This window comes from Clytia hemisphaerica, unplaced genomic scaffold (genome assembly GCF_902728285.1).
Source record: "Clytia hemisphaerica strain Z4C2 unplaced genomic scaffold, Clytia hemisphaerica genome assembly, whole genome shotgun sequence".
Lineage (NCBI taxonomy): Eukaryota > Metazoa > Cnidaria > Hydrozoa > Leptothecata > Clytiidae > Clytia > Clytia hemisphaerica.
Genome location: NW_027103900.1, coordinates 729,093 through 752,271, shown reverse-complemented (window position 1 = coordinate 752,271; position 23,179 = coordinate 729,093). Strand labels below are relative to the sequence as shown.

Here is a 23,179-nt window from a genome sequence, read left to right as displayed (position 1 = left end):
ATTGTACTAGTCTCAAGTTTTTCTGAAAAAGCTTCTTCACCGATCAGTTCATTTTGACTACCAGTCAAGCAATCACTGGAGATGTATGCTTTTTTCTTTTTCATACTCCTGATGCCCATGGTCATAGACAAGAAGATAGATGTCAAAATGTATAAACATCAGTCAGTCATTCATCACGAGTGATCAGATTATAAAGAAACATGCAAGATTGCTGTTGGAAATCAGTTCAAGCAAAACAATTATATGTGGACAGCAGAGGGTCTTTTCGAGTGAATCTTTAAACTATTTTCCATAGTCATTTTGTCTTTCTGTAAAAAATCGTTTTACAAGCAGTTCCAGTTCGCTCAGTTTAGTTCAGGGATAGACTGCTTATCAGGTCTCGTAGTATTTCTCTGCCAATCAAGTTTCATTTAAATGACATTTTGCAATTTTGTCAATTGATTGGTTTGCCAAGAGTTCTTCATGCTTCTACTTCTTCATGTTGAGAATCTGTCTTTGACTTTTAAATTTACTATTTACATCAGCCATTATTTAGCTTGTTTTGATTTTTTCAAATTCTCGGAATTTGTAAAATGGCGGGATTATGCTAATCGACATACGTTTCGCGTACATGCCTAAAAGTACTTTCGTTTTCTATATGTACCAGGGCTTATATCCCCCGTCAACGCGTCCATCAGAATCATCAATAGCGTAAGGGGGTTAGATAAGCCATGGAGTCGAGGGTGAGCAACATCTTATGATTCATTTTCTCGGTCACAAAGTCAGGTATGAACTTTAGACTCTTGAGTATTCCAGAATTACTCCTAAAATTAAAAAATAACTTTGAGATCATTTCATATTCAAGTGCAGTCACGATCTATTATTTTTTTATATGCAATAGTTCACTAGACAACTAAATGAAAATAAGCCTATATAAAACATGGGAATAATCTTGAAATAATAATAAAAATCTTAAAAGAATCTGTCATCGACCACAATATCCAACAGCTCCCTCAATTTTTTTATCTGTTCGTAGCAAGTTGGGTATTTGGCTAAAAATCTTTTATGGCTGAAAATATTCCTTGAGCAGCCGCGCACTAAACACCATGCATCAAATTTGGGTTCTGCACATTGTTTGTTGTGAATTCCCCCTTCACGTTTGTATCTTGCACAAAATGCGAGATACCTTCCAACACTGACTTTTTCCGTTGAAAACATATGGGTGAAGAGCGCCCGACGGACCTCTCTGAAATAGCTGTCGGTGTTTATGGTTGAAAGGTAGAACTTTTTCTCATATGTTCGATCTTTCCATAAATAATCGATGGTGATTGGTGGTGTTGATTCGGTTTCTTTGTTTTGATCTTAAAAATGAAAAAAATGTCACTACTGTTAGATAGTTCATTTCAGAACATGGCTAATTCTTATTCAAAAGTCATAGACGCTTAATGATACGATCCAAAGGGGAGTTGACGCGACAACTACCTATCTAAAGGACCTTGTAATTTTTGGAATACGACATGATACTTCAAACATTGACCATACTTGTTGGAGCTAGAAAGACAATACCAGAGTGTTAAATATTGTCATAACAAAAAATTAAAATACCTTTATCATTATTCTCAACAGGTGCATCTGGTTTTGTTTCTTTGGCACGGGATAGTGTTTTCTCCACATCTATCGAAAAAAAGAATAATTACATTAGGGTCCATTTCAAATATTGCATTCAGGAAATGAACGTGCCTTTGCTTTCTTTGATTATCATTTCAGTTTTCGAAAATATTTACCTAAATGTACAGCCAGAGATTTGGGAAAAGAGGATAAGAAATGCGCTATTCATCTATTTGAAGCTAGGCTGTAGAATCTTTTGTTTCTATTGAAATGTCTGCGGCCTATCGATTGTTTTTATTCTGGACCAATCAGAGCGCTTGATTCGTTATGCGCACAAGACTAGAAGTACAAACAAAAAATGGCAGCCGTGATTGATATCGAAAGTGAAATAATTTTTTTTTTTTAATCGCGGATTTTGATATTTTTTATAAGCACTTTTCACTTTGAACGCAGTGTTTCTCAAGCCTTCGTCGTTGTGCCTGAAGGGGAGAATTTCCCAGCTTTGACCAAAATATTTTCCTAATAGAATGATCGAATCAATTTGATCAATTTATACATACTGTAGCTAAAAGAATTGAAATTCACATTATAAAACCAAAAATGATAAGCTTGTAAAACTAGGATAATTTCTGGTTATTTCTTGAACTAGAGTTTCTAAGAAACAATATCATGGAGGCCTCTTCAGCCGGGTAGTGATGTTGGGTATTAGAACAAATTGGAAACATGACAAAAATAGAGCTCAAAAGAAAGAAAGAAAAAAGAAGCGATGATAATTCATGATATCAATGCTAGAAGATCACAAATATCATGAAATCTTTCTTTTAAGAGCTTTATATGAGCTCGAAACAATAAAGCATAAAATAATCCAAAAACATTATTGAAAAAATACAATAGTTATACAAAACAGCTCCATCTAGGGATTTTCCCCTCGATATAATGAAATATCTATCTAGCAAATAAAACAGTATAATAAAAGTGCACAAGAATTAAAAATTAAAAATATCCTTCTCTTAGTAAAAAACATTTATGCAACTCTTTTAATTTGTAAATGCTGCTAAAAAATGGTTTGAAATTTTTCTAAAGAAGATTAAACCCAAAAGGGTTTTTTTATGATTCACCTTCATTTATAACACCTGGGAAAATAAAGATGTATTGCATGAAAAAAATCAATATCACTCATGACTTTCCATTGAAATAAAATTGAGAAGACTATAAAAAAAGACTAAAACCTTCCAACTGATTTTAAATTAGTACATTGATTCAGATTGTATAACTTGAAAGCTGGACTAGAAAATTATATCATTGCTCCATAGAGGACTAAATTCAACAGATGTGTAACTCATTGCTAAAAAATTTACATTTGGAAAAAATATTGGAAAAATAATATCAGCCTTGTGCTCAGAAAAACTTGTTACATAACAACAAGTGAAAATATGTGTTCAAGTAGAATTGTAGAATTTAAATAGAAGCACTTTTGGGGTCTCCTAGTTTGTTTACATTTGGTAATTTTGGCCCACATGTTTCCTGGCTCTGATGACTTGTTTGGACCATCTTTCCAGGCAGCCAGGGACAACCTGGATACAAAACAAACATCCAAATAAATACAGATTCGATATAAAATTCTCCAGACTGATCAAATTTACATAATACGTATATGGAAATCCACTTTTTCCAGAGAACATTTTCCAAGTATATGTCCAATTTCAAAGGATATGTAGGCGGTGCTCAACCAGGTTCAACTGTTCATATCCACGGTTGTCCAGAAAACATTTACAAAATATTAACATCCTCTGCATATATTTATTATTCCATTCTGTTTTGGTCAAGCTAAATAATGCACGTAATATAGGTTCTGCAGGTTTAATTTCATTTTTTAGCAGACTTTTCCATGCCTTAACGTGACGGTCAAAATGCAAAAATGTTGAGTCATCCTGAGTCAATCTTTACTTCATTGCACCAGTGCTTGGATGGCCAATGGCCCATACTTAACTTTCTGTGGAATGGTTTTTCTGGGTAGTGTTGTTATAAACAATATTTCATAGAGAAAATGACGATAACTAGCCCTGAAAATATATAAAATGAAAATCTACTGTAAAACTAGGGCTTTTTTGTTTTTGTATTTTTAAGCAATAATCTGCATGAACATGAACTTCTAACGACTGGACGGAGAACTCATTGTTTCAAAAACAAAGCGCGGCTTTTTCCTTTTTGCAGAGAGCGCGTTGCCGCCAAAAAATTGAATTTTGGTGATTTTCAACATGGCGTCGAAAATTTTTTTCCCGACATGGCTTGCATAACAACCAAAGAAACTGATATATCTTTCTTCGTGCTTATGCTATCACTATGGGGTTTTGATTGGTGAATTTGAATATGATTCATGTACCAACATCCAAAAGGAATCAATCTCAAACTTTACATTCATCGAGACAAGTCATCCGACACTTGCACCTTTTAAAATCCGACAGGCTTTTATTTTGAATTTGTTGTGGTCAGAGATGGACCTGGATCTTGGCTTATTTTGAATGAATGGGAATGAATGGTCAACTGGTGATAGATCAAGGGTTTCTTGAAAGAATCAAATGGGATTCACACCCATTCATGGCCTAGAAGCTCCACTAAATTTGATTTGAAAATCATGCTGAAATGACGTTGTTGTCAAGCTGTTTTTGCCTCATTCACCTGGCCTCCGCTGGTGCAGAAACCCAAGTTTCGAACTTCTTGAAAAATTCAATTTCAAAATTGATTCAATCATGTTCAAATTTAAACCAGAAACTGGATATAAAGAAGGAATACAGAAAATTGATTGGTAAAGAAAGACTAAGAGATCTTGGATAATCAGTGGCATCCACTGACTTTCTGATCTGGATTATATGCATTTTGCACTGGCAAGCTGGCAAGTTATGGCTGAGTTGATAAAAAAGTAAGTAATTTTTAACCTGTTTGTTCATCTCTTTGATCTCTGAACTGTCTGACTGTACTGGGTATAGTGTACAGTAGGGGTTATTAAACATGATGCTAATTTTGCAGAATTGACGTGTTGGTTTGGTACTTCAAAGGTTTGACTAGTTTCTTATTGCGCTTTGTGGAAATACAAAGCTGGAAGATAATAAATAATGTCAAAAATGCTGCCAGCATCGTACTTTGCTGGGATTGATTCTAAAGTTTAGAAATTCTATATAGTTCTGAAATAGACCTTTTTTCAAAGAGGCCACCCTGTTGAATAATTATGTAGTCCAGCAGAAAAACAATGATACACCCATGCATAATTATTACAATATACATGAAACAGTAATTATGCATTGCTGTATCATTGTTTGTATGGCTGGACTACATAATTATTCAACAGGGTTGCCTCTTTGAAAAAAGGTGTATACCCCTTAGCATCATTCCATCCCACACAAATTTTATTCAAATATTTACTGAATTGGCAGGACGTCTGCATTCCAGCCATAATTTAAGAACAATAAATTTATTGGTGTGTCCCTGATAAATCTGTTACATTGTTATCAAATGAAAATTTTAATGTCATACTGTAACATTGTTGTCAAACTAAAAATAATGAATTTTTGTTCTATTTTACAGGATGGCTATAAAAAGATTGGAAACAGATTGGGCGAAGCATTGTCAAGCTTTAACGTAACTACGGGCTACAAACGTAAACCATGCTGGAGATAACATTTTAAGAGATGCAACCATTTGAATCAATCGGCAAATCTATGTATTTATTTGGAAAATTTGTCGTTGAACCCGTTTAATGACGTTTTGAAAATATTAACATTTTTAATGCCATTTTTTAAAAGTTTAAATGGATGCAATCTATAATCAAACTATAAAGTTGAGATCTACAGCATTTGCATTTCATGCCCTTATAAGAGACACATGAACCGTTACAGTAAACATCAATGTTTGAGAACAAAAGACTAACTGGGGTGGACAAATGATGTGTGGTTATTTTTCTGGTATTTGTGGTATATATACATTGATAGATTTCTGATGGAATTACAGTAATTTTTTACATTTTGCTTTCAAATTTTCTGCTCTTTAGAATGAATTTGCACACTGTATATACTTTAATCGGATTAATTTTCGCGAGATTAAATTTCCCGATTTCGCGAATTTTTGCCATTTTTGCGAAATTAAAACTCGCGAACACGCGTGAGATTCCTGGTTCGCGAAATTAAATCCACCACAAAACTTTAAAAATTGTATTTTTGGCGGAGAAACAAGTTCCAAGTCTCCATTTTTGGCAAAAAATGCCTATTTTCAGCTGTTTTCTGGCTTATTCGCGAAATTAAATCCACGCAAAATATTTCAAAACTCTGACCCGCGAAATTAAATCCAGAAAATTTCGCAATTTTTTTAGCTCGCGAAATTTAATCTCACGAAATTTAATCCGGTTAAAGTAATAACTGATTCCCTCACTGATACAAGAAATTGTGATTTTATTTTTCATATATATTTTATCAGACCTTATATTAATTTCTTAAAATTTACTTCAATTTTTTGAAGTTTTTAAATGAGCATTTGCAGGATATTTTGCACTTAGACCTCAATTTGAAAATTATTTAATGTTTTTGTATCTTCAGTATTTTTGTCTGATTTCATTCATACTCTGACTAGGGAGAGACAAGCATTTTGGCTAAAATATTCTATAGGAACACCTATAATAAAATGAATATTATTGTCTTTGAAAATTGTATAATTTTTAAATTAGATTTTTGTACCAGTTAACAAGGGTCCTGGTAAATATATTTCATCTAAAGAAAAATTAAAACAAGTTTAATGTCTGGTCTGATTTTGGGATTTCTCTTTTATACCCAAACTTTTGCTTCCAAAATTTCACTTATGTCACTCCTTTTTTCTACCCAAATTAGGAAAAGTTATTAATTTTGCTCCCTTATATACATAAAATCAGTAGAAATATTACAAATTGCCAATTTTATATTAGGTGTACTTACTACTAGGAGGTCTATCTGGGTGTATGATAAAATCTAAGATATTTATTTATGGTATTTAGTGACACAAGTGGTTAAACAAAAAACTGATAACACTCTAAGCACCAGGCGTACCAGAATGCCTCGTACAAAAACTTCTTTTGCCTGTACAGATTTAAAATTCATAAAACTTTTTGCTCAATTAAAAAAGTAAAAATTTTGAGGTATTAACTTGTACAAAACTTTTGCTGAAAAAATTAGGTGTTTTTTTTTTTTAAATGGCCAAAAATTTTCTAAATTAAAATTGTGAAATGTGGTATTAAACAGGTTTCATTTCAGAAATTGTAAAATTGAAAAAGATATGCACACACATGATTTAGGTCTTTGAAATACTGTAATTTATTGCTTTGTGAAAATTTAAAAGACTGATCAAATTGTGTACACTTTATCAAATTAATTTGATTAAATTCCACAGCATAGAGATTTATCCTGTAAACATTAAAAAAAATTGTACATAAAATTAGTAAATCAATAAAATTCAGCTAAAATATGTTTGAACTAATTTCTAGATAGCTCAGCCCTTTCTTAACCGAAATACCACCTCAAAATTAAAGTAAAATTTAAATACATTCAGCAGAATGTCAGCACTGTTGTTTTGGACTCCAATATTTTTATAAAGCTTTTGAAATTAATCTTTGTTTCAGTCTAATAAATTAAAATCATCCTAATTACAGTAGAAAAAAGTTTTCATTACCAAAAATAACATAAGTAAAATTCAATCAAAATTGATTTTTGCCACTACATTCCAGAGTCACTGCCAATTTATGTTCACGTACAAATTTTGGTCATTGTGCAGCTATGACCTTACCATCGCTGGGAGTGTCAATATTGTCAGCAAACAAAATAACAAAAAAGCTGACCATCATTCCATTGCAGTCTTTCATATGTATTTTCCAATATTTTAACAAAGTTTGACCAAACTGACATAAAGTATAGTCAGGAAAGTCATATATAATATACCAAACTATCACATGTTCAATTTAGAAATTCATTTCCAAATAAGTCCTGTCATTATAATGTCAATTTAAAGAAATATCGATTTTTTTCTGCGTGTGTGAGAGATTTAATAACAAACTTTCTTAAAAGCTTTGCTTTTTACTAGAATTTGACCAGTTGATTAACTACATTGATTTAGATCAATCCAGCTGGGGAGTAACGTCAAACATCATAACGTATGATTTATCGTAAATAAATACATGTAATTCATCTTTCTTGACATCAGCATCTCTCATCTGCTCCTCATACAAATCCCGTTCAATGAATAAATGTTAGTCGTGGATATAACCATTTTCTGTTGTTGACACCACAGAATGAGAATCCTAAAAATGTAAAAAAATGTACTCTTTAAAAAAAGCAATTTTGACAAGGTATATATTATTTAATTTTCTATACATTTGAGTGAAGGACAGTGAAGGTAGTAGGGTAGTAGTTCTTCGAAAGCACATTTGCTAAATTGTTTCCTGTACTATCAGAATGTATAAGAGGGAAGATTTGTGAAAATCAAAAAAAAATTAATGATTTTAGTTAGAGAGTCGAAGAAACCTCATCAGCCTGTCAGCATTCTCATTCCAACAACATACTTTTCCCTCTCTTTTCATAGAAAAAAGAAATAAATATTCAACTCCTACCTTTATATTTGGATGTGAATCTGTATTTAAAAGATTGCCAATAGATATTGTCGATATTTTTATGAAAAAGCTTGTAAAAGTCAAAAATTTCCACTTCACACTGATGGTGGGAGAGTGCTTTCGAAAAAGAATTGTTTTTTTGCCCGACATTCATACAAATCACAACAACTGGGTTATCGAGACCTCGACTTTTTCTGATACAATATCACGTGACCAGAGCGTCATCATCCTATTTATTTGAAACAATGAAAACTACGCGCATATATGAGAAGCTCTCCGTCCAGTCGTTAGAAGTTCATGGCATGAATTACCCTAACACAGACTGTAAAGTTCACCGATGAAATTATGTTTTGGCTGCAAAATTGTCCAAGCCTTGTGAGTCAATCCACTGACTGGTCAAAATCATGGCCCATCTATAGTCAGACTTTATAAGGTTGGCAGACGATATCATACTCCAGGATGCAAGTGAAATTTTTCAATCCGCGGACCTAGACGGGGGTTCGGTTATTATCAGTTAGGGTTAGGGTTGGAGCTCGAGAGTCACAATATAAGGCCGAAGGCCTTCTTAGGGGCATTCGTACCCTGTGACTTAACTTAGGATCCCATAGGGATCCTTGTAGGGGCACCGGTAGGGTTGGGAGCTTTCTTAATTAAGGTCTGTAAATTACACGCTATAAGTATTTGTGAATGACAACCTTCTGCCGTGTCTCGTTGGCGTAAGCGGTTAGGCGTTGGGTTTGTAAATCAAGGTTGCTTGCATTTGGTGGTTCGAGCCGGGGTCGGAGACCTGTTTCACCGGTACGGGCAAATTTCAGAAAAATACTTAGAAAACAGTTAGAAACACTTGAGAAAGACAGAAAATCAGGATAGTAGATAGGAAAGTAGAAAATAGGGGGAAAATAAGAGACGGTGCATCCTGGAGTATGATATCGTTTGCCAACCACTTTATAAATATCACATGTCGAGGTTATTTGAACTTTACAATGTTTTTGTTAGCCGAAACTTGAAATTTCCAACCCAAAAGTCAATGGTTTCCCTAGATAAAGCTAAAAGTACCACAGAGGAAATCAAGTATACTTACTGAATCTCAAGTCCATTACCATGGAGGAAGTTTTTCTAAGATTACACTATTTTTTTCATCTAAAAGTTGAAAAAACAACAAAATTATCAATCGATTTTGCCCATCTTAAATCAAAATGCCAAGAAGTTTTAGAGAGTGCCCAGGAAAACTAAGGCATAGGTGGTCACAATCAACCTTCCTACTACCCATAAAAATTATGCCTGCAACACAAAAAATTCATTCAGAGCAATACAAGCCAGAAAGAAATTGGTCCCAAATTTTCAAAATTTCAAGCATGCCTCATGTCCGCCATCTTTACTCCCAGAATATATAATGATTTTTCTCGATTTTCTCAGGGGAAACCCCCAGAAGATCAAAGATTCACTCCCCAGTCTCTTTTTCACAAAGAACTCACTGGAAAGCTTTATTCAAGGACTTTTTTCTTGAACATTGGTTAACCTGTACGTAACGCCATTTTGTTTCGGCCTTCCTTCTTCCTCAACTATTCTACAGCCTTGCTTCTTCAAAGGGTGCCGAATTCAAAGGGAAAGAATAGGAAAACAGCGAGCGGCAGCGGCGTTTCTTATCCTCTTTTCCCAAATCTCTGGTACAGCTTTGGATTGTTCATCGTCAGTATCATCATCATCTTGTAATTCGATGACAATCTTCGCCTCTACTTGATTGTCTTCAACTTTATCTGTAAGATATAAACATAATCAAAATTTCATTACTTCTGCTCTTGTGATGATGTACTCTGTTTTAAAGGCATGCAACAAGAAAATAAATGAGTAAGCATGTCTAAACATGGTAATCAAATTAGCAATAATATCTTACCAGGTTCAATTAACAAGGCTTGCTTTGCCGTCGAAGGTCCCGGCTGTTGACCATCGTCCGAAGGAAGCTTGCGCTTCATTTTCCTTTTGCCATGTGGATCTGAGATGATAAATATAATTTCATAATGACAGATTTATTAATACAAAAGAAACACAATTGTATTCCAAGCCCGTTTGGTCTTTAAAAGAACGAAAAGAATTCATGTTCCTTCAAGTTTTTTTTTGAGAACCTTGACTGCTTGCAGCATTAAAAACAAAGTATATATAATGAAAAAGAGCTCACCTGCATTATCACCGTCTTTTGGAGCTGGGACTGCGGGTATTTGCGGATTGAAAAGGGTGCCAGTTTGTATTTGTTTGACAATATGATCGGGGACATTCTTTGTCACTTTTGCATTAGCACTGACGTCCTTGGGGCGTTCATAAAACCTTTCTTCCGGCTCAACATGTTCGATGTTTTGATTAATAAACAGTGCCAGCCATAAAAGACTCCACCTCGGTGCATCGAGACACGTTCTTTTAAGTTTTTTTGTTCGACAAATGTAGAGGCGCAGTTGGACATTTTCTTGTTCGTTGCCGTAGTCTGGTACTTCGTTGCAGGTTATGTACACTCCTGCCTGCATGTTCTGCATTTTTGGGTTTTTTGTGTTGACAGATTGGCAAAAGAACCCACCCGTGCATCATGGTTTTCAAAGTGTCTTCCGATAACATCTCTTTTTTCCATTCATCTACCCAAAGAAGCTCAGTGTCGTCTTGAATCATTGATGCTCCAAAATGCTCCTCCTTTGAAAGAACGGCAATTTTTTCTTTGGCCATCAAACCAAAGAACACTTTTGACCAGACGTTTTACCGCTATTTTTCTCTCCAACCACAACCAGCTTTCGAATCTTGTGTGGCAGCTGCCAACACAAAAAGCATTGAAAGAATTTGTTGCAAAATCGAACTCTTTCGGTCAAATCAGGAAAGCAAGATTCCAAAGATTGTGAAAAATAACTTGCATCTTTAAAACTGGTCTTTCGAGCATCAAAATTTTGGAACGTTCTTGGTGATATCAAACCATAGTCAGATTTTTTGAATGGACATGGGACAATGCAGCGTGATGAAAATTTGAAAAACAACTGATGACAAAGCTCGATATAGTCGTAATCGAAATCGATAACTGGAAAAAGCTGAAAGATAAAAATTAGTAAAAACCATTTTAACCATAATTGATGTTATTGGAAGTTTTAAGAGGGGGGCGTACGGGGGTCGCAGACACCGAAATACCGACGCATATTTCTTGGACTACCGTCAACACCGACAGCAAAATTTGGTAAAATCCTTATTTTGTCACCGTATGGCATGTTTTGACACCGAATTACCGTCACTTTTTTCTTCAAACACCGAAACACCGACAGAAAAAAGGGTTAATACCGTCACACCGTCAAACCCGTACGCCCCCCTCTTTTAATGGCTCAAAAGACTAAGTAGCATTGGTTTCAATTTCAATAACCCTTAGTTTGCGACCGTCAACCCTTGCTTAAGCCCGTCATTTTTGGTGCAAATTACTTGTAGGCCCTTGGCCCGTCAATTTGGAAGCACAGTATTACAAAGAGCATTATCTCACAACGATCTACACGCCATAGGGTGTATTTGGGTGCCACCTTTCATGGATTTAGTCATTTTAGAGAAAATATGTAGATAAATTGAGCCCTTTTTTAAAAGCCTTTGGCCCTTGCTTAAGCCCGTCATTTTTGGTGCAAATTACTTGTAGGCCCTGGGCCCGTCAATTTGGAAGCACAGTATTACAAAGAGCATTATCTCACAACGATCTACACGCCATAGGGTGTATTTGGGCGCCACCTTTCATGGATTTAGTCATTTTAGAGAAAATATGTAGATAAATTGAGCCCTTTTCTAAAACCCTTTGGCCCTTGCTTAAGCCCGTCAGTTTCGAGCCAAATGGGTTGGTAGGCCCTTGGCCCGTCAATTTGGAAGCACAGTATTACAAAGAGCAATATCTCACAACGATCTACACGCCATAGGGTGTATTTGGGCGCCACCTTTCATGGATTTAGTCATTTTAGAGAAAATATGTAGATAAATTGAGCCCTTTTCTAAAACCCTTTGGCCCTTGCTTAAGCCCGTCAGTTTCGAGCCAAATGGGTTGGTAGGCCCTTGGCCCGTCAATTTGGAAGCACAGTATTACAAAGAGCATTATCTCACAACGATCTACACGCCATAGGGTGTATTTGGGTGCCACCTTTCATGGATTTAGTCATTTTAGAGAAAATATGTAGATAAATTGAGCCCTTTTTTAAAAGCCTTTGGCCCTTGCTTAAGCCCGTCACTTTTGGTGCAAATTACTTGTAGGCCCTTGGCCCGTCAATTTGGAAGCACAGTATTACAAAGAGCATTATCTCACAACGATCTACACGCCATAGGGTGTATTTGGGCGCCATCCTGCCATGGATTTAGTCATTTTAGAGAAAATATATTAATAAATTGAGCCCTTTTTAAAAACCCTTTGGCCCTTGTTGGGGCCCCTCGTTTTTGGTGCAAATCACTAACAGGCCCGTGAGCCAGCTATTTTCAAATGCAAAGTTGATTGATTATTACTGCTACTACTTCTGAGAGACTACGCATGCCTTAAAAATGAAGTCATTAAAACAGCCTCGTTCTGACGAGCAAGAAGTTCCGAAATACTAGCACTATTGGTTTTGTAATTTCTTTTACGTTTAAACACTGAAGAGAGAACATCAAAATGCCAAAGCGAGTAGGTGATGTTGTTTATTTGGAGTCTGGCGATTCGAGTGGCATCGAAACAGAGTATGAAATTGTCACTCATGAAGAAAATGGCTCATTAATGTTCAAGCGCCGAAAACTTTACAAAGTTCGCTACAGAAGAAAATTGCCAACATGGCTAGAAGATATCAAGTTTGAAGACCAAAAAGGTGAAAAAACAGCCAAAGCAGCGGATCAAAACAAAAAATGATCTTTGTACAAAATATTTTGTTGTTCAAAATTTCTAGTTTATAACTATAAGCAGAATAAAAATATGGTTAATACGATTCAATTTCTTAGTTATTCATCTTTGTTGATTTCCACTGGGTGGAAGCGTCGCACCCTCTAATTTTTCCAAAAAGTCTGAATATTTCAAGCTCTTTATCTAAACCTGTGAGCCCGTGTTGGAGCCCGTCATTTTTGGTGCAAATAGCTTACAGGCCCGTGAGCCAGCTACGTTTAAAATGCAAAATTCATTGATTTTGTTTGATTTCTTTTTTCCATTTTAAGGCCCGTTAGGCCCTTCCTGAGCCATTCCTGAGCCGATCAAATTTCACCCAGTTTCCTTATGAGCCCGTGAGCCCTTAGATTTTTGAAATATGAAGTTGTTAGGTACTCATTATTAATGTATTTGCAACTTTAGCTAATATGTAAATTTGAGCCTATATGGGAGGCCCTTCATGACGGGCCTCATAGATACAAGAGGCCCTTCATGACGGGCCTCATAGATACAGGAGGCCCTTGATGACGGGCCTCATAGATACAAGAGGCCCTTCATGACGGGCCTCATAGATACAGGAGGCCCTTGATGACGGGCCTCATAGATACAAGAGGCCCTTCGTGACGGGCCTCGTAGATACAAGAGGCCCTTGATGACGGGTCTTGTGTATTTATCAAGTATTACATGTTATTCTCTGGAACCGATTCAAATGATTTCGAAATGCTTTCAAAGAAACGATGGGCCGAAGGGCTCATAAGGAACATAGGCTAAGATGGAAGGGCCTCTAACGGGCCAAATGGGCTCAACACGGACTAAGACTTTGAATTCAAAAATGTCAAAGTTTAAGTTCTTAAAATGAAGGGCCCAAGGGCCTGTAACCAATTTTGCTTGAAAACGACGGTCTCAAAGAAGGGCTCAAGGATTAACAAAAAGGGCTCAAATTTTGAGAGATTTACATAAAATTTCTAAGTTCAAATGGGTGGAACGCCAACGCCTTCCACCTTTCCCTTAATGTCAAAATCACAAAAATAGAGGGCCTAAGGGCCTGTAACAAATTTTGCTTGAAAACGACGGTCTCAATGAAGGGCTCAAGGATTAACAACAAGGGCTCAAATTTTGAGGGATTTACATAAAATTTCTAAGTTCAAATGGGTGGAGCGCCAACGCCTTCCACCCTTTTCTTAATGTCAAAATCACAAAAAAGAGGGCCTAAGGGCCTGTAACCATTTTGCTTGAAAACGACGGTCTCAATGAAGGGCTCAAGGATTAACAAAAAGGGCTCAATTTTTGAGAGATTTACATAAAAATTCTAAGTTCAAATGGGTGGAACGCCAACGCCTTCTACCCTTTTCTTAATGTCAAGATCACAAAAAAAGAGGGCCCAAGGGCCTGTAACCATTTAGCTTGAAAACGACGGTCTCAAAGAAGGCTCAAGGATTAACAACAAGGGCTCAAATTTGGAGAGATTTACATAAGATTTCTAAGTTCAAATGGGTGGAACGCCAACGCCTTCCACCTTTCTCTTAATGTCAAATCACAAAAAGAGGGCCTAAGGGCCTGTAACAATTTGCTTGAAAACGACGGTCTCAATGAAGGGCTCAAGGATTAACAACAAGGGCTCAAATTTTGAGGGATTTACATAAATTTCTAAGTTCAAATGGGTGGAACGCCAACGCCTTCCACCCTTTTCTTATGTCAAAATCACAAAATAGAGGGCCTAGGGCCTGTAACCAATTTTTGCTTGAAAACGACGGTCTCAATGAAGGGCTCAAGGATTAACAAAAAGGGCTCAATTTTTGAGATATTTACATAAAATTTCTAAGTTCAAATGGGTGGAACGCCAACGCCTTCCACCTTTCTCTTAATGTCAAAATCACAAAAATAGAGGGCCTAAGGGCCTGTAACCAATTTTGCTTGAAAACGACGGTCTCAATGAAGGGCTCAAGGATTAACAAAAGGGCTCAATTTTTGAGAGATTACATAAAAATTCTAAAATTCAAATGGGTGGAACGCCAACGCCTTCTACCCTTTTTCTTAATGTCAAGATCACAAAAATAGAGGGCCCAAGGGCCTGTAACCAATTTAGCTTGAAAACGACGGTCTCAAAGAAGGGCTCAAGGATTAACAACAAGGGCTCAAATTTTGAGAGATTTACATAAAATTTCTAAGTTCAAATGGGTGGAACGCCAACGCCTTCCACCTTTCTCTTAATGTCAAAATCACAAAAATAGAGGGCCTAAGGGCCTGTAACAAATTTTGCTTGAAAACGACGGTCTCAATGAAGGGCTCAAGGATTAACAAAAAGGGCTCAAATTTTGAGAGATTTACATAAAATTTCTAAGTTCAAATGGGGTCGTTGTAAAACATGGATTAGCTCCATGGAGTACTCCAATGGAGTACATAATGGAGTACCCCCTAAAATACCAGTCAGAGCGATGAATATCACAAATTTAATAATCAACCTTTTCCACCAGCTGTAAACTTCCAATTTATAGCAATCAAAAGAATTTCTCAAGTATTTGTTTGTGAAAAAATGGCTACCATCATTTCTGGCAGTAAAGCTCATGTAGCGCACGCTCTCTGCTTAAAAATCTTTGTTGATTCTACAATTAACAGACCAGATTTAGCTTGCAGAATAGCTCTGATATATCAAACACTTTATAATAATACATATAATATCAGTGTAATTATAGTATTATGTGTTATATAATTTATGCAACACCAGTAGGGCAGTAGAGCTTTCTTAAGCAATATTTTTCTTTTGTCCTTTTGTCAACAGATTGACTTTTATAAAGAAAATATTGTGACAATCATAGAAAACATAGCTTATCAACCCATTTCCAAAAGGAATTTTTATCATACTCAATATGATGCAGGTAGTATGACTGGATATGAAATGGCAGTTGGGGACAGTCTGTGAGAGATGTTACAGAGGGGTTTTAGATTATTAAATTATTCATTGTCATTTTATTGACAAAATACACTTCAATTAACAAAATAATAAGACAATCACAATAAATGGAGTCCGCCAACTTATTTCTTTGATATGAGAATTTCATACTCAATGTGATGCAGATGACATGAAAGGATATAAAAAGAGACCAACATGACAGCCACATTCTTGCTACAGAGTGGTTTTAGAGCAAATACAAAATTATACAGGTCTTTATTTTCCTCTCGCGGCGATCTAAAATCTGGTCTGCAATATTTTTAGAGTACTCCAATAGGTACTCCATTGGAGTACTCCATGGAGCTACTCCATGTTTTACAACGACCCGTTCAAATGGGTGGAACGCCAACGCCTTCCACCTTTCCCTTAATGTCAAAATCACAAAAATAGAGGGCCTAAGGGCCTGTAACAAATTTTGCTTGAAAACGACGGTCTCAATGAAGGGCTCAAGGATTAACAACAAGGGCTCAAATTTTGAGAGATTTACATAAAATTTCTAAGTTCAAATGGGTGGAACGCCAACGCCTTCCACCCTTTTCTTAATGTCAAAATCACAAAAATAGAGGGCCTAAGGGCCTGTAACCAATTTTGCTTGAAAACGACGGTCTCAATGAAGGGCTCAAGGATTAACAAAAAGGGCTCAATTTTTGAGAGATTTACATAAAAATTCTAAGTTCAAATGGGTGGAACGCCAACGCCTTCTACCCTTTTCTTAATGTCAAGATCACAAAAAAAGAGGGCCCAAGGGCCTGTAACCAATTTAGCTTGAAAACGACGGTCTCAAAGAAGGGCTCAAGGATTAACAACAAGGGCTCAAATTTTGAGAGATTTACATAAGATTTCTAAGTTCAAATGGGTGGAACGCCAACGCCTTCCACCTTTCTCTTAATGTCAAAATCACAAAAATAGAGGGCCTAAGGGCCTGTAACAAATTTTGCTTGAAAACGACGGTCTCAATGAAGGGCTCAAGGATTAACAACAAGGGCTCAAATTTTGAGAGATTTACATAAGATTTCTAAGTTCAAATGGGTGGAACGCCAACGCCTTCCACCCTTTTCTTAATGTCAAAATCACAAAAATAGAGGGCCTAAGGGCCTGTAACCAATTTTGCTTGAAAACGACGGTCTCAATGAAGGGCTCAAGGATTAACAAAAAGGGCTCAATTTTTGAGAGATTTACATAAAAATTCTAAGTTCAAATGGGTGGAACGCCAACGCCTTCTACCCTTTTCTTAATGTCAAGATCACAAAAGAAGAGGGCCCAAGGGCCTGTAACCAATTTAGCTTGAAAACGACGGTCTCAAAGAAGGGCTCAAGGATTAACAACAAGGGCTCAAATTTTGAGAGATTTACATAAGATTTCTAAGTTCAAATGGGTGGAACGCCAACGCCTTCCACCTTTCTCTTAATGTCAAAATCACAAAAATAGAGGGCCTAAGGGCCTGTAACAAATTTTGCTTGAAAACGACGGTCTCAATGAAGGGCTCAAGGATTAACAACAAGGGCTCAAATTTTGAGGGATTTACATAAAATTTCTAAGTTCAAATGGGTGGAACGCCAACGCCTTCCACCCTTTTCTTAATGTCAAAATCACAAAAATAGAGGGCCTAAGGGCCTGTAACCAATTTTGCTTGAAAACGACGGTCTCAATGAAGGGCTCAAGGATTAACAAAAAGGGCTCAATTTTTGAGAGATTTACATAAAATTTCTAAGTTCAAATGGGTGGAACGCCAACGCCTTCCACCCTTTTCTTAATGTCAAAATCACAAAAATAGAGGGCCTAAGGGCCTGTAACCAATTTTGCTTGAAAACGACGGTCTCAATGAAGGGCTCAAGGATTAACAAAAAGGGCTCAATTTTTGAGAGATTTACATAAAAATTCTAAGTTCAAATGGGTGGAACGCCAACGCCTTCTACCCTTTTCTTAATGTCAAGATCACAAAAGAAGAGGGCCCAAGGGCCTGTAACCAATTTAGCTTGAAAACGACGGTCTCAAAGAAGGGCTCAAGGATTAACAACAAGGGCTCAAATTTTGAGAGATTTACATAAGATTTCTAAGTTCAAATGGGTGGAACGCCAACGCCTTCCACCTTTCTCTTAATGTCAAAATCACAAAAATAGAGGGCCTAAGGGCCTGTAACAAATTTTGCTTGAAAACGACGGTCTCAATGAAGGGCTCAAGGATTAACAACAAGGGCTCAAATTTTGAGGGATTTACATAAAATTTCTAAGTTCAAATGGGTGGAACGCCACGCCTTCCACCCTTTTCTAATGTCAAAATCACACAAAATAGAGGGCCTAAGGGCCTGTAACCAATTTTGCTTGAAAACGACGGTCTCAATGAAGGGCTCAAGGATTAACAAAAAGGGCTCAATTTTTGAGAGATTTACATAAAATTTCTAAGTTCAAATGGGTGGAACGCCAACGCCTTCCACCTTTCTCTTAATGTCAAAATCACAAAAATAGAGGGCCTAAGGGCCTGTAACCAATTTTGCTTGAAAACGACGGTCTCAATGAAGGGCTCAAGGATTAACAAAAAGGGCTCAATTTTTGAGAGATTTACATAAAAATTCTAAGTTCAAATGGGTGGAACGCCAACGCCTTCTACCCTTTTCTTAATGTCAAGATCACAAAAATAGAGGGCCCAAGGGCCTGTAACCAATTTAGCTTGAAAACGACGGTCTCAAAGAAGGGCTCAAGGATTAACAACAAGGGCTCAAATTTTGAGAGATTTACATAAGATTTCTAAGTTCAAATGGGTGGAACGCCAACGCCTTCCACCTTTCTCTTAATGTCAAAATCACAAAAATAGAGGGCCTAAGGGCCTGTAACAAATTTGCTTGAAAACGACGGTCTCAATGAAGGGCTCAAGGATTAACAAAAAGGGCTCAAATTTTGAGAGATTTACATAAAATTTCTAAGTTCAAATGGGTGGAACGCCAACGCCTTCCACCTTTCCCTTAATGTCAAAATCACAAAAATAGAGGGCCTAAGGGCCTGTAACAAATTTTGCTTGAAAACGACGGTCTCAATGAAGGGCTCAAGGATTAACAAAAAGGGCTCAAATTTTGAGAGATTTACATAAAATTTCTAAGTTCAAATGGGTGGAACGCCAACGCCTTCCACCTTTCCCTTAATGTCAAAATCACAAAAATAGAGGGCCTAAGGGCCTGTAACAAATTTTGCTTGAAAACGACGGTCTCAATGAAGGGCTCAAGGATTAACAACAAGGGCTCAAATTTTGAGAGATTTACATAAAATTTCTAAGTTCAAATGGGTGGAACGCCAACGCCTTCCACCTTTCTCTTAATGTCAAGATCACAAAAATAAAGGGCCCAAGGGCCTGTAACCAATTTAGCTTGAAATGACGATCTCAAACAAGGGCTCAAGGATTAACAACAAAAGTTCAAATCTATAGAGATGTATATCAAAAATTCAAATCTTGACTTTGCATACCTGACAATAAGGACTGCTCATGTTCTTTTGCAACATGCTGAAATTTTTGTAGACTTCGAGGCCAATTTCTGGATTCTTTTGTAGCATATGTAGAAATTGACTTGCGTCACATACGTGTACGAATGCAAAAGATGCTGAAATTTAAAATCAAAACACTTGTTACATTTTATCAAAAGAAGGTAGTTCGAATTTTATGGTGACTGAATATATCTTGTAATAGCCATTAAATCAAAAATCAAATTTGTGATAATTTTCGGCCGATCAGAGAGAATATGTTAGCATTGGGTTTTGGGTTAAATCTTTGTTTCTATTACAGTGAATCAGACTTATAATTACCTTCGTCCGGTTTACAATAAACGTTTCCATTGTTTAAACGATAGTCATATTTCATCATGAACTTATTTACATCATCAATAGCTTTCACAGGATGCTCCAAGTCGTTTTGTTGATTATTTTGAGTAACTTCTGGTACCACTGAAAACGAATTTTCAAATTTTACGTTGAGGCAGCCTTGAATTTTGAGATTGGTAACGGCATTAGTAACATTTCCACCAAGTGTCTGATTTGCAAACATTCTAAAAGGATATAATTCTTCGGGGTTTTTTGCTGGCTGTTTGCTGTTCTGTTGGATGTTTGTCGGATTTTCCATTATGTTTCTGGCATACGCGCTGTTGTGATCCTGAAAACGAACAGTTGCGAATCTGTAAACTTTAAAAAATTGATATAAGTCCCTCTACACAACATTTTGGTTATAGTTTGGTTATAAACTCTTAAAACTGACAAGCAAAATCAATTCAAGTCAAGGCTTTTCAAAATTTAAAGATCCATACTGAAACCACACGAAACAATCAAACTTGCCGTTAAAAACCATTAAAAAATTACCTTTAAAACGATTGCCAATTCTTCAAAATATCATCCTTGTTCTTTTTGTTGTCACTTTTTCGATCTTTTTTACTGTTGGATCCATTTCGTTATCATGGAATAACGAAAAAACAGCTTCTTCGTCAGTGTTCTTATCAAAACAAATGAAATAAGAAATGCACGGTCTGATGACTTCGCTGCCATGTCCATTCGACGTGGTACCGCTTATACAGGATAAAAAGAATTTTATACCACTGCTTGTTTGCAATTTCTTGTCGAGTTTTACCCTTTGTTCTGGTAGGTTTTCATTATCATCCTGCCTGTCTTCAACGTAGACAAACGCTCGACACGACAAGCACGAGTCTCGATCCGATATCTGAAAATAAATTATTTAATTGATTATCTCAATGATCTTTTGGATCTTTTCAATCGAATTCTTTCACAATTTTCAACAAATATCAAACGGAAGAAAATAAATAAAATCAGTGCAAATATTGGAAAAAAATGTTTAAAACTTACCAATGGTAATATATTTCGTCTCAGGGAATTTGCTATCTTTTTTGATCCAAGTTGCTTGGCTGGCTTGACCATCTCAACGTTAGATTACGGTTCTTCAGACACACAAACACACACTCTTGAAAAAGTGTATTTGTAATGTGACACATTCACAGAAAACTCACAATTTATATTATATTCATCTCCAATGCAGCTGAGAGACAAAAGCGCGTCAATTCCCTTTGCGCGCGAAGAGAACTAATTTCTATCAAATAACTTATTGGTATATATTTTCGCGTGTTACAAATTTTCGCGAATCGCGAAATTTTTTCGAAAAAACGTGAAATATAATCCCCGCGAAAATTTTAAAAACCTGTGGATTCGCGAAATTCGCAAAATATAATCCTCGCGAAAAATTTAAAATCATGATTTTTGCCTGAACCCCTAGGAAAATGAAAGAAATTCGGTTAAAAAGGGGCTGATTCGCGAAATTTTATCCTCGCGAAAATTTAGAATTCCCGTCTTCGCGAAAATAAGTCCCGCGAAAATTAAATTATCTCGCGAAAAAATTGTCTCGCGAAAATAAGTTACCGCGAAAATTAGTACCCTTAAGGTATTCGTCCTATTTATAATACATTATTATATAAAAAACTAGCCGGTACCCGGCGTCGCACGCCGGTTAAGCTGTAGCTGAACGCAATAAAAGTCCTTTGGATGTAGACGAATTTTTTGTTTAAGTCAAAAATTATCAGGAAGAGAATCGTTTACTGTACCAGTGTCGTCTGAAACAACTCTGAATATGCCGTCCAGTTGAAATGACAATTCTTCAGGAAAAAGTGGGAAAGTCACAAAGAATAGTGCAACTCTTTGTTTTTATCAGATTGAAAAAATAAGACAATTCTAAGTTGCTTTTTTAAACCCTTGTCATAACTGGCTGCGTTTAGACCAGCCTGGCATTTTGTAAATTGTTCGGTTTGTCAGATGCCTAATGATGCCAGCGTGTTGGCATTTCGTTGGCATTTGAAATGCCATTTTGAGCAAAGGAATCCCCTTTTCTTGCATTTCAAATCAAACAAAGAAACCAAAACAAAGAGAAAAAATGACATTTTTGATTTTTTAAAGTATTTGCACGTTTTTTATTCAGTTCTTTCTATAGATTGTAAAATTTGCAACATTTGCCATAGCCTAGCCCTACGGCAAAGAGTTTCAGGTTTCAGTCTTAATGACTGCAGTTTTTGAAAGATTCCATGCTTTTCATTGTTTGATCTGTCAAAGTTGAACTTGAGGGAATCACCTTTTCAGTAATGACTCTAAAAATTCCTTAAATGCCATGACAGAAAATACAATGGAAAAGCTATTAAAATCGAATCCCTCATGAGCAAATGCCAAACTACAAATGCCAGTTGGTCTAAACGCAGCCACTTTTCAAATTTAAACATGTAAAATGACGTACACACTTTTTGACAGTAACGACCACAGATATCTGTAAAGCCCGAAGGGCTAGATTTGCGGCTTTTATCGAAAAGTGAAGCCTAGGTTTGGTAGGATTTCCTACCAATGTCACGTGACTAAAATATGCAATTTCACCGGTTTGAGAGATGTGAAATAGCGTTTGCCGCCTACTTTTTTAGATCTCGCGCTCCGAAAACAATTAAAATGCTAGATCCTATCCACCGGCACAAAATTTAAGAAGTCAAATTTTAGCTTCACTTTTTTTTGCTGGAGAAAGCTTAAAGTTGCCTATCTAGCCCTTCGGGCTTAGATATCTGTGGTAACGACGACTTGAATGTTTTTATATGAAGAAAGAGGTTGACTAATTTTCTCTTTTTGCTTTTTATCGCCTTTTGAATGCTGTCGTTGTTTGGTTTGACAAACTTTTTGACTGTTATGTTTTGATTTACATTTGAATTATTCTTTTCTATAAAAGGAATTTGTTTTGAAAAGAATTCGAATGTCATTAATAAATACGATCGTTAATTACATTCGAAAAGAATTTAAACAAAAGAAAAGAGAAAAACAAAAAACGGGCATGCCTAGGCAGAAATTAAAATTACTAGATGTAGACGGGCCTTAAATTTCAAAACAAAGGCTGAATAAAGTCTAAATAAACCAGGCACTATCCGATCTGTCAATCAAAACAAACTTACCGAGAACAAAACATTGCTTGCGAAATCGAAAGTGACACACAGACAGAAAACAGAAAACAAAATGACATACGCGTTATACTAATAATATATAGAATAATTTTCAATTTGCAAAAATATACGTACGACCAAAATGTTTGTATGCTCGATTGAGATCAAATTGATGATTGAAGCTTAGATAAAACTGTA

At 36.2% G+C, this 23,179-nt stretch overlaps 1 protein-coding gene and 1 long non-coding RNA gene across 4 annotated transcripts; both read right to left on the bottom strand.

Annotated features, from left to right (window-relative positions):
* Positions 1–838: 838 nt before the first annotated feature.
* LOC136808817 (uncharacterized) lies at positions 839–10,739 on the bottom strand. 3 transcript variants are annotated; one of them, XM_067065363.1, is made up of 5 exons: positions 10,386–10,739; positions 10,104–10,202; positions 9,685–9,966; positions 1,585–1,653; positions 839–1,340 (listed from the first exon to the last, which is right to left on the bottom strand). In XM_067065363.1, exons 1-3 carry the CDS (start codon positions 10,732–10,734, stop codon positions 9,809–9,811), a joined length of 606 nt encoding a protein of 201 aa, XP_066921464.1. In that variant the 5' UTR covers positions 10,735–10,739; the 3' UTR covers positions 839–1,340; positions 1,585–1,653; positions 9,685–9,808. The 3 variants fall into 3 exon arrangements, with proteins under 3 accessions (XP_066921464.1, XP_066921463.1, XP_066921462.1); XM_067065362.1 differs by lacking the exons at positions 839–1,340; positions 1,585–1,653 and adding exons at positions 6,897–7,900; positions 8,210–9,349; XM_067065361.1 differs by lacking the exons at positions 839–1,340; positions 1,585–1,653 and adding an exon at positions 6,897–7,900 and having other exon boundaries at positions 8,210–9,966.
* Positions 10,740–10,948: 209 nt separating this feature from the next.
* LOC136808816 (uncharacterized) lies at positions 10,949–20,046 on the bottom strand. Its single transcript, XR_010846922.1, has 3 exons — positions 19,827–20,046; positions 19,491–19,624; positions 10,949–11,271 (listed from the first exon to the last, which is right to left on the bottom strand). It is a non-coding gene; the product is annotated as an uncharacterized lncRNA (long non-coding RNA).
* Positions 20,047–23,179: the final 3,133 nt, after the last annotated feature.

Coding starts and splice junctions, on each gene's coding strand:
- LOC136808817 (XM_067065363.1), bottom strand. CDS start 10,734: ATGCAGAACATGCAGGCAGGAGTGTACATAACCTGCAACGAAGTACCA. Junction 10,203..10,385: donor AAAAGACGGTGATAATGCAG/GTGAGCTCTTTT, acceptor TTATCATCTCAG/ATCCACATGGCAAAAGGAAA. Junction 9,967..10,103: donor AGCCTTGTTAATTGAACCTG/GTAAGATATTAT, acceptor TATATCTTACAG/ATAAAGTTGAAGACAATCAA.